Source organism: Oryzias latipes, chromosome 9 (assembly GCF_002234675.1).
Source record: "Oryzias latipes chromosome 9, ASM223467v1".
NCBI classification, from domain to species: Eukaryota; Metazoa; Chordata; class Actinopteri; order Beloniformes; family Adrianichthyidae; genus Oryzias; species Oryzias latipes.
The window spans coordinates 6,714,424-6,725,345 of record NC_019867.2 but is presented as its reverse complement, the minus strand read 5'-3'; the positions used below and the strand labels follow the sequence as shown (position 1 = coordinate 6,725,345).

Sequence of the window (10,922 nt, the reverse complement as noted above, 5' to 3'; positions counted from 1 at the left end):
AGTTGCCAGTGGAGACGACTTCAATATCAATATTTCCAAAATGCCCTTGTTTTGATATAAATTTAAAATTATTTTCAGAATTGTAACTGCTAATCCATAATCTAGTATTAATTCAAAACATAAACAAAACAAAAAACACTTAAATACACACAAAAATTTTTTTTATTTTTTTTTAAATATCCTGAAGTGCACTGTGTGGTAAATTCATCAAGCACAGCCGCAAACAGAGGTAAGAACAAGTAGAGCTTTTAAAATGAAATGTTCTGCCACTGGGTGACAGCAATAAGCTAACTTGCATGTGGACTGTGTCCCAATAACATAAATTTATGTTTGACAAACAGATATTATAGTGTATTTTCTGTTTCCTGTTAAACTACTAATCTAGTTCTACTACAAAAGATAAACCACAAAATGTCTGTTTTTTTCCACGTTTTTATTTACAACATGCTTAATCTTTCTTCTATGTACATCAAAACCATATTTGCTATACAGTTTTATAACTTTACACTATAGTATCAGTATAGGTAGCAATGCTCTGTAAGGTTATCAGGTCGACTGTATTGTCAAATAATTTTCAGAGGAAATCATCAGAACCCAGAGTGACTCATCACGGCGGTGGAAAGCAGAGCAGAGATGTTGCTGATGCTGGTCTACCTGCTCTGCTTTATCCCTGCTGCTGAGACCTGTCTGCAATGTGAGCGCATCATCAGGTTCCTTCATGAAGACTTCATCCTCTCGACTGCAATAAAATATCAGATAGAGCTGAATATGATTTGTGACCACGCATATCAGAACTACAAGCAAACAAGTCGTCAAAGAAAGGGTGTCATTGGTAAGATCAAGGGGAGCTTTTTATATTTTGACAGTCTCATAATATTTTACCACTAAAATGTGTTTTTCTTAGATCCCACTACTCTGTATAGAGCAAGAACTGAGTACCAAAGTGAATTTAACCGCTTCTGGAACATAAATAAAAGTGGTGAGAACTTGAAAATGTTGATTTTACAACAACAGTGGTGTAACATTTACAAGAACTTTACAAATTGAAGTACCTTATAAACAAATCATCTCCTTTCTGAAGGGTTGATAACTTCTAAAACCATTCAGATCCTGGAGAAAGGCAATAGGATCTTGGAGAAACACTTGGACACGTTCATCCGTGATGGTAATCAACATGAGTCACAGTGCATTCTCTGCTCAGTGATAAGTAAAGAGTACTTTGGTAGGTCAGTGTTGTGAATTAGTTTCACATCATTTATCCATTTCTTTCCCAGGACTCTGCCCCAACAAGTGTGGTAAGTTCATTCAGTTTGATCCTATCATGTGTGCAAACACTGTCGACTATGTGTGAATGATTACATTTGTGCTTGCTTTTCAGGATTTCTTAATAGAAGAGTAATTGACTGCCTAACCTGCAAATTCAAGATGTACATCTGCCCCTCTCCATCCGGTCAGCACAACTGTGGTGGTGAGTTTTAGTATGACCTGTTTTCTAAACATATCACATGTGAAGAAAAGTGTTCTTAACCAAAGCGCAGCCACATGCTCACATGAACGTCAAATGAAAAAAGGGATTATTTGAGTAATCCAAATGCAAAGGCAAGATCTCTTGGTTCTTAATCTTGCCTGTTTTCCAGAAAACCCAGTGCGAGCTGAAGAGGGAGGCCAGGTGGTGTTGAACTGTTACCAACCATGGCATTTACTTATTTCAGGAAAACCAGAATACTACTACTCCTGGGCCCCAGGAGTGCCAAGAACTAAAAAGGTCTCCCGATGTTGCTCATAGCAACAAAAAAAAGCATGATTTGATCTACTGTAGCAGAAACAAGTCATTTTTTACATTGTTTTTATGACCTTGAAAGGCAAACATGGCATCATTTACCATTTTTGGCTGTACAGTACTCGCCCAATGTATTTATAGCTTTCACACCCAGTCATCTGTTTTTGTCTCTTCCCGAATTCTATAACCAGCTGAATGAAAGTGACTTTGTGCCCTTGGTGGTGACGCATGAATCCTCTGTGGTCTTAAATCAGCTACATCTGGATGAAGAGGGAACTTATCGCTGCTCCCTGCAGGAGGAAAACAAAACCATCTTTTACCAAGTTACCTTCCTCCTTACAGGTACAACAAACCTTCAGAGATATGTCTAAGGCTACGTTCACACTGCCGGCTGAAACGACCCAATTCCGATTTTTTTGCCCCATGCGACCCAATTCCGATTTTTTCATGACAGTCTAAATGGTCTCTGGAACAAAAAAATAATCTATTTACTATTTACCTTGCTCCTTTAGAGGAACGGGTTGCTAAAATTAAACTTGTTCAAACAGCCAAACTTAGATGAATAAAAAAGAAAGGAATGTAGTGGAACTGGTTCTGTTGCTATTGTTAGGGGATGCCTACACCAAGACTGACAAGAGAAGACTTGATTCTACTCTCACTGGCCTCTTTATTAGGTACACCCATCCAACTGCTTGTTAATGCAAATTTCTAATCCAATTTCTTCCAGCAGGACAAGGCGCCTTGTCATAAAGCTGGAATCATCTTAGACCGGTTTCTTGAACATGACAATAAGTTCACTGGCGCCAAATGGCCTCCGCAGTCACCAGATCTAAACCCAATAGATCATCTTTGGGATGTGGTGGAACAGACAATTGGCATCATGGATGTGCAGTTGACAAATCTACAGCAATCGTGTGATGCTATCTTATCAATATGGCCCAAATCTAAGGAATGTTTCCAGTACCTTGTTGAATCTTTTCCAGCAAGGATTAAGGCGGTTCTGAAGACAAAAGGGCGTCCAACCCTGTACTAGTATGGTGTACCTAATAAAGTGGCTGGTGAGAGTCCAGCAGAGGTGTCAGAAGCCTCGAGGCCTAACAGGTTTTCCAGCCAACCTGCTATTGAAGCTCCTTATTGGCTAAACACACCTGATCCAGGTAATCAGCAGCAGATAAGGGAAGAGTTTCTGTATACCAGCAGGAGGCCGGCCCTCGAGGCATAGAGTTTGACACCCCTAACGTACAGAAAAGTACATTAAGGCAGGGGAAAATTCTCTTTTTAAAGCGATCAATGGGGGGACGCTTTACTGTGAAAGAGAAAATACAAAAACACTATTTATAGTTTAATAAAAGGGAAACTCCATCAAGGAATAATTTTTTTAATTGTTTTTCTAAAAAACTTATTTCTGCTTTCTTGACTGTTTTTTTCTTTTGACACCTCCTTAACTGTTTTTGTTATACTTTGCACAAAGGTCAACGTTTTATTAAATTTAGGAACAATCCACCAAAGTAACTTATTTCAAGCTAAAGTCTGTAAAATCACAGTGTTTATTGAAACAGTTATTTATCATTGAATCTCCTTGATCCTTTCTTTTTATACAGTTGCTCCTTTGCCTTGCCAGACTCTCAGATCTTTTGTCACCCTGCCCTCCCTACCATATGGAGACAGCGACTCACCCTTTCGGCCCACAGAGGCCCGGCTGCTGCCAGTCATCGCCATGGTTGCTGCTCTGAGTCTGATCGTGAGCGTAGGCCTCATAGTTGTTTTAGGGTGAGACTGAGTGGGGGTAGGGGAAAAAAGTGGGGTGTGATGTCTACAGGAAGACTGGAGGTGTAAGAAGTGATGCAGAGCAGACTCAATGATGCAAGACAGTGAACCATGTGTTATATTTTTTTAATTTAATGGACTGGTTGAACGCAAATTTGTTTGATCAGTTTCAAGATATTTAAATTTATGCACACAGAAAGGCGAGCAAGAGGAAGTCATGGTTGGGTTATTTTAGCACATTTATTGTTTGTGTTTTTTTTTATATAGATTAATGATAACGCAGAAGAGAGAAGAAGTCAACAGTCTAAGAAGAAGAGGAGGAATATGAAGGAAAATACAGACAGCACTGCATGACAACTATATCACCTACAGTAAAAAATATTCCCTAATGACTAAAGAGTTTTCTCACAGTTTTTTCACTTCCGGTTGCACATATTGCTCTCTGGTAAAAATGAGTTTCCCTGCACGAGATGTTCTCGGAATTACAAGGAAGTGAACTCCGTCAGAGAAGTTAATTAGACTTCAGGAGTTGATAAGTTTTGTCAAAGTTAAAGTTGACTTTTGCCCCGCGAGAGGGACTAAAACGTCTCACTCAAGACAAAAAATAAAACCTGTAGTCCACTTGAAACATTGCCTTGCTTCTGAACAAAGACATATTCTGCCTGAATGAAGTGATGCCGCTGTCACATGGCTGATCAGGAGAGGATGCAGGGAGAGGGTAAACCTCACATAGATTAGTGTTTTTCAGAGATTTATGACCCCAGCCATCAAATTAATCCTGGATAATCCCCTCTATCGGGAGGGAGGGGCAGAAAAGCAAACGTTTTAATCAAAGCTTTTGCTGATGTTTACTTACATATATTTCTTCTTGTAACTCTGAAGTCAGTGGTCTTACATTTTGTTGATACAAAATGATTCTAACCTACTCATCAATTATTACAAGTCTGCATGTTAAAGTGGCGCAATTTATTTGACTCACTCAATGCGTTGCCTTATGTTCGGCTTACGGTAAAAAATGCAAATCGACAAGTTGAAGCATTATGTCACCAGAGTGATATTGAAACATTAAAAACTAAAAATGAAATTAAAGGTTTACACTGTGTGAGTCATCGTAGACAGGAAGTTACCATCATAAATCTTTTCTGGGGGTTTCTGACAAAGCCTTGAATCAGGGTGGTAGATGGGGTGTGAGCTGTAACAACAAAGGCTTTAAGACATATTGTGAGTGAAAGCTGTGGTCCACGTAGATGATGACAGGATGTGTGTGTGGTGCTGCTTCCTGTTTGCCGACATAGGGGAGAAACAAAAAAAAGAGTAGGGAAAAAAGACACCCACATGACAGTCAATACTTTATCTTCCAGCTCTAGAGAGTTTGGGCCTTCAACATGGGTTTAAATCAGCATGTTGGGGCTTTAAGTGAGGACTAAGTAGTTAGAGCATGCCCAGACACTCTTTTGGCAGACATGACAAACAGAGTATAAGCTGTATAATAATGCTGCGTCGGCAGGGAGAGGGAATGACTCCAAGTTGTGTGGCTGAAGAAAAGCGATACACAGCAGCGTAAAGTAGTAAGAAGGAAAGTTGGAGCATACTGAAAGTGGGAGTCAGAGGTTTGAGGTATGACATTAGTGGGAAAGCAGCGTGGCTTGAATGTGGGCTGAGAGGAAATGAGGACAAAGACGTCACATTACACGTCGTCATGTGAACTACCCCACACTGAACATGAAATACTGTTTTTAGAGTGGAAATACTCCCATCCCAGATGTTCAACTGGAACTGAAACCTGCATAAAAGATTTCTATCTAAAAGCAGTTAATGTATTATTGTAATACACACTTCATAATTCTTTGTGAAAAGTGTAGCAAAGTATTTCTTTTTCAATTGCAGAAGTTAACCAGTCAGCTATTTTAGTGTCTGTAAAAACAAACGAAAGGCTTCGTATTAGATTGAACTGGATTAAGCGTAAATGACTTAAGTTAAATAAATACACAGTTTTATAGGCTAAAATAGGCTTTTAACCTCAATCAAAAAACAATCAGATCAAAACAGATGAAATGTGCCAAAGGATTTCACATAAAATTGTTTTGTCTTTGCATTTTTTAAATTAGTGCAGGTTCAGCTTGAGTAGATGTTAAATTGTAAAGATTTAGAGGAGATTTATAGCAAATAACCTTAGAGGCCCAATGTATGTATGTATGTATGTATGTATGTATGTATGTATGTATGTATGTATGTATGTATGTATGTATGTATGTATGTATGTATGTATGTATGTATGTATGTATGTATGTATGTATGTATGTATGTATATATATATATAGATATATATATAAAACAAATATTGTTGTTTTAAGCTTGCAAAATTACCTAAAAAATACCAACACAATTGTTTTTCCTCTTTTTTGAAACCATCCCTAGTGGTCATTTGAAGAACTGCCACCTTTATTCTTAGAATCAGAATAACAATATGGCGGCCTTGAATGTAACCAGTCCTTATGCAGCAACTTGTTTGTACATTAAAATGTATAAATAAATAAAGTAATAAAATATGTGTTGAAAAATGATACATTTGAAGTCAGTGCCATTCAACAGACGTATTTGTTCTTTAATCAAATTTTCAATATAACTGGGCAACAACACGTTAGGATAATCAGTTATAAGAGGACTTTCATTTGAGTTTTAGAATACATTATTAATTAATTGTGCCCCATGAACACCTGTAGTGCTAAGTATTGCATTAATTTTAGATGGATTGGGGTCAATCAGGTGACAGTGCCAATAATAAGGTTATTTCACAGCTATTTTGAGAAGCTTCTTCTCACTCTACCATCCACGAATCTAAATTTCAAAATTATTTTTGAATTTTTTTTAATTCCAGTTGACATTAAACTTTAAATATATGAGCATAAATAAAGAAAACATTTTTTTTAAATAAAGTATTAATGTACTAGTTGAAATAAATAGGTAATTGATGTTTGATAAACATATTCTTGTTCATTATTTATTTTATTTTATTTTTTTAAATTCAAAAAACACATATAGTAGCACCAAAACCAAGGTAGGCCGTTAGGAGAGGGGATGGATTAGGTTGACCCAGACCGTTTCCTCTGTGGTCGCTTCAGGGCAGCGTGGGAGGCCTGTTTTCACCCGCAGCGTAACGTCCTCTGTCACCAAAACACCGGATTACCCCGAAGACCGGCAGAAAAGTCAAATCTGACGTCACTGCCCATATCTGGAGTGTCGAGCAGACCTTATTTGGTCGTTCCGCCTCTGATGTTGATACACGGAAAACAAGGAGGAGCCGCGTGGCTCCGCCCCCCGTGCAGCTGTTATCAATGAACAAGTGAAACTATGAATCTAAAGCGGATTTAAACTGAGCTGAAAGCTCGCCGTATACTTTACACACATGTTTATATAGAAATACGTCAAGTATTGTCCTTTGTTCGTTTCTTAAACTATCTTAATTTTATTTAGTCATTTGTTTTTCGCTTTTTCGTCATGATGTCAAATAGTGTTTTACTGGAAATTACTGGAAATGAGCTGGTCCACATACTCAGGACCCCCCAGGACCAGTACACCTCTGACGGGTGCGTGGTCCTGGACTGCCGACCCTTTCTGGACTTCTCTCTCACGAACATTTGCGAGTCCAGAAATGTCAACTGGAACTCTATGCTGCGCCGTCGATCCAAGAGCTCGGTGGTGGCCCTGGAGTGGCTCATCCCGGACAAGGCGCTGCTGGGCCGGCTCCGGGCCGGGCTGCTGTCCCCGGTGGTGGTGGTGGATGAGCGGAGCCGCTGCCTGTCCGACGTGAAGCCGGAGAGCGTGGCGCACATGCTGCTCAGCGCCCTGCAGAACGAAGTCCAGGCGCAGATCTGCTTCCTGCAAGGTAACCACTTCTTAGTTAAACCAACTGTTTAAAAAAAAAAATCTTACTGAACATTTCAAATGAGGATTAAAATGTTGCAGTTGAGTTAAATCAGTGTGATCTCCATTTAGGTGGATTTGAGGGATTTTCAGAGGCCTTTCCAGAGCTGTGCCACTGTTCTGCCAGCAGTCAGCTCTCTCTGATGGAGCCAGAGCCAGCAGTGACAGGCCGGAGCACTCCTGCATATGATCAGGTAAGACCCACAAACTGTCCTTAGAACAAAACAAACATTTTTTTTTGAGGTGAGCCAGACCCACTATGGGGTGCAAGTAGAATATCAGGGGTGTCCTATCCCTCCAATTACCTAAAATGCTCAGAAAACAATATTAACATTCAGTTCAGCTGTCCATTTGATGTCTTACAAGTTTTATGTTGAATGCTATTCCTGATGCAACCCTCTGCATTTACCGGGCTTGGGACGGGCAAATCATGTCTATATCCAGCCTTGTGACTGAAGATCTTCTGAGACCAAAAGCCACATTGTGCTTAACCTTTCTTGCATGTTGCAGGACGGTCCAGTGGAGCTGCTTCCCTTCCTGTTTCTGGGCAGCGCCGTCCACTCGTCCCGCAGAGAGATGCTGACGGCAGCCGGTATCACAGCAGTGCTCAACGTTTCCTCCACCTGCCCGAACCTGTACGAGGGGGAGTTCAAGTACCTGCGTCTGACAGTGGAGGACACGCTGGCTGCAGACATCAGAGCATGCTTCAATACAGCCATTGCTTTTATTGGTGAGTCTCTAGCATCCCTAACCGTTCAGAGAGCTTCAAACTACTCTGAACAAATTGGCGTCATAGGAAATGAAACACCTAGACAGTTTATGCTCCTTAATCCATTTTTAATCCCAGACTGATGGACAAATGGTAATAATCTGGTTACAAAATAGGATTACACGGTACAAGTTGCAAGGAAAATATTTTGACACCAGTTTTTCCTCTTTACCTTGAAGTGATAAAACCTGTCAAACTGTTTTAGCTCTGCATGATGGAAATGCTGACCTCCACCTTTCCACCTTTTCCCACAGACTCTGTGAAGCAGAGTGGTGGCAGGGTCCTGGTTCACTGTCAGGCGGGCATCTCGCGCTCAGCCACCATCTGCCTGGCCTACCTCATGCACACGCAGCGTGTCCGTCTGAACGAAGCTTTCGACTTTGTGAAGCAGAGGCGTAACGTCATCTCCCCCAACCTGGCTTTTATGGGACAGCTGCTGCAGTTTGAGACGGACATTCTCTGTCAGGGATGAAGACTCGGACTCTCTGAAAGCTCGTTAAAACGAACCTATTTCAAGAACGCTTTACTCTGCGGGTTTGGAGAAAAACATGTGTTGCTGGCATCACAAGACTGAATTTTATTTTATTTTTTTTAAACAAATCAAATGGTGAATTTGTTGCTGATGCAACAAAGAGCGATGGGCATTGCAAAGCCTCGTCATTAAAAACAGTTTATAAAAAGACTGACTGACTGAGCCAACAGGTTGGAATAGAAGCAAGGTGATTTCCCTGAAGTACTTTCTGAGGAGAAAGATGTTCCTGCTCGTCTTGATTGGTGTGTTTGTGCCTTTTTTACTGGCACAAGTTTCTTTTCTTTTTTCTTCCTTGTTTGTACTTAAGTGTTTTGAGTTACAACCACAGACGTCTCTGAGAGACTCTTACAGCAAGAAAAAAAACAATTTCGTGATTTATGCTGGATTTAGAATGCACTAATTCTGTCCTAGGAAGGAAAAGTGACACTTAAATTCATTTTTGTAAATAATTCTTATTTATTTTTTAGATTCACAAAACTGTAAATGGTACTGACATGTGCTGCACTTTATACCTGCAAGTTTTGACCTGTTTCTGCTGTTATTGTTTTTTTCCACGGAATTAAAACTTGCTGAAGAACACAGTCTGTTTACGTTGTAACGACACAGCAGAAGATTCCAGCTGGAAACTGGATCAGCAGGTAATTGCATATCTTGTCATTGGTAAAAAACATGAGAGCTCTGCATCACAAGTCTGAAGTGGTTTCCCAGAGTGAGTATACACATTTGATGACCTTTTATTTAACATCTTATTGAAGATGTTAAAGGCATTGTAAAGGATTGTAACAGAGTTACAATGTTGAATCAATTGCATATTAATTAGTTAAAACATGCAGGTAATCTAGATTTAAAGGCATTCATGGAGATAAGTTCCTTTTGCCGCATATTACATGAGGATGGAGTGGAGCAGGTAAAAAGTGCTTTTCTCAACTCATGGCTTTTATTTATTCCTTTTTTCCAATTCTGTTGCATTCTAAGATCACCCTCTATGAAATAGAAGTTTACATGGGCTTCTGAAACGTTTTATGCAGAGTTAAGAATGGAAACTCCTCCATGTAGGTTTGGCACAACTCTGTCTTGCTCCTGCCCAAATGTGCAAAATGCTTTTCCTTGGTAATAAGTTCCAAGTTTTGGTGTTAACCATCTTTCCAAAAACAGGCCTCCTTGTGTTAAATGGTCGTATGATTCTTTCATCTTAATTTCACTCACATCAGCGAAAGTTAAAAAAAAAAGCTCCTCTAATTATTAACAAATGTTATGCAATATTGACATTAGCGGAACTGACATGTTTGACTTTTCCATGGCTGTTCTATACAAAAATACCCTTTGGACTTCTTTATTTTATGTCTGATAAGCTTAATGGGAACTTGAGCTGAAAATTGTGTTTTTTTTTTTTAGCCGTAGGCAAAAATGTGAACTGTCGTATGACAGGGAGCTTGTGGGGGTGAATATTTCCGATGAGCTTAACCTTTAAGCTGCAGGGCGTTTACTTACAGCTGTTGAAATGTTTCCATTTCTAAAAGCAGAACCTTTTTTTTTTTCAAAGTCTAATCAAATATCTTAAGAATGATTCAAAGAACAGTATTTCGTTTGCTGTTTAGGCAAACTGGGGAAAAAATGGTTTAAAAAGAGATATTTAACAATAAATATAGTTGGACAATAGGAGCGCAAGATTCAAGATAGGTCATTAGTTCTTCACTTATTTTTGCTATTTGCTCATGATTTTACTTTATATAAATAATGAAGCAACTAATTTCCCAAGGTTAAAAAAGTCTGAGATAGATCTCATCAGACACAAAGCTTTGTTATTTTAAACTCCTATTAGTTGTTTTATTTTCCTTGCTGCTGAGGTTCCACCAAAGATCTACACTTAATGTTTACAATGAATGCAAAAATCAACTTGTAAAATAAAGGAGAGAGCAACATTTTTAAAAATTCGGTTTAAAATCATGAATTTCTTGCCTAAATTTTCCATTAAGCTTCACCAGGTTTGCATAAATCCATGAAGATTACAATAAAAAACAGTAAAAAGAAGAAACAAAGAAATGATTAATTTGCTTTTATGAATGTGAGGCAAATGCAAACGTCTCAGAGATCAATTTAAAAGATGGATTCTTTTCTTTGTTCTTTTGAAACTTGAAAATGACACTTAG

At 39.0% G+C, this 10,922-nt stretch overlaps 2 protein-coding genes across 3 annotated transcripts; both read left to right on the top strand.

Annotated features, from left to right (window-relative positions):
* The first annotated feature begins 101 nt into the window (after nucleotides 1-101).
* izumo1 (izumo sperm-egg fusion 1) lies at nucleotides 102-3,944 on the top strand. Of its 2 annotated transcripts, none has more exons than XM_020705773.2 (10): nucleotides 102-229; nucleotides 579-832; nucleotides 905-979; nucleotides 1,082-1,165; nucleotides 1,275-1,295; nucleotides 1,379-1,468; nucleotides 1,638-1,765; nucleotides 1,972-2,122; nucleotides 3,402-3,550; nucleotides 3,815-3,944. In XM_020705773.2, exons 2-10 carry the CDS (start codon nucleotides 634-636, stop codon nucleotides 3,899-3,901), a joined length of 984 nt encoding a protein of 327 aa, XP_020561432.1. In that variant the 5' UTR covers nucleotides 102-229; nucleotides 579-633; the 3' UTR covers nucleotides 3,902-3,944. The 2 variants fall into 2 exon arrangements, with proteins under 2 accessions (XP_020561432.1, XP_020561433.1); XM_020705774.2 differs by having other exon boundaries at nucleotides 3,382-3,550.
* A 2,944-nt stretch (nucleotides 3,945-6,888) lies between these two features.
* Nucleotides 6,889-9,353, top strand: LOC101157459 (dual specificity protein phosphatase 2). Its single transcript, XM_004072279.4, has 4 exons — nucleotides 6,889-7,433; nucleotides 7,544-7,665; nucleotides 7,982-8,201; nucleotides 8,495-9,353. The coding sequence occupies exons 1-4, from the start codon at nucleotides 7,046-7,048 to the stop codon at nucleotides 8,710-8,712; spliced, it is 948 nt and encodes a 315-aa protein (XP_004072327.1). The 5' UTR covers nucleotides 6,889-7,045; the 3' UTR covers nucleotides 8,713-9,353.
* The last annotated feature ends 1,569 nt before the right edge of the window (nucleotides 9,354-10,922 follow it).

Excerpts from the sequence above, each read along its gene's own strand:
- izumo1 (XM_020705773.2), top strand. The coding sequence starts at position 634 with ATGTTGCTGATGCTGGTCTACCTGCTCTGCTTTATCCCTGCTGCTGAG. Across the intron at positions 1,296-1,378 it reads ACTCTGCCCCAACAAGTGTG|GATTTCTTAATAGAAGAGTA; the intron begins GTAAGTTCATTC and ends CTTGCTTTTCAG. Across the intron at positions 1,766-1,971 it reads GAGTGCCAAGAACTAAAAAG|CTGAATGAAAGTGACTTTGT; the intron begins GTCTCCCGATGT and ends TTCTATAACCAG.
- LOC101157459 (XM_004072279.4), top strand. The coding sequence starts at position 7,046 with ATGATGTCAAATAGTGTTTTACTGGAAATTACTGGAAATGAGCTGGTC. Across the intron at positions 7,434-7,543 it reads GCAGATCTGCTTCCTGCAAG|GTGGATTTGAGGGATTTTCA; the intron begins GTAACCACTTCT and ends ATCTCCATTTAG. Across the intron at positions 7,666-7,981 it reads GCACTCCTGCATATGATCAG|GACGGTCCAGTGGAGCTGCT; the intron begins GTAAGACCCACA and ends TGCATGTTGCAG.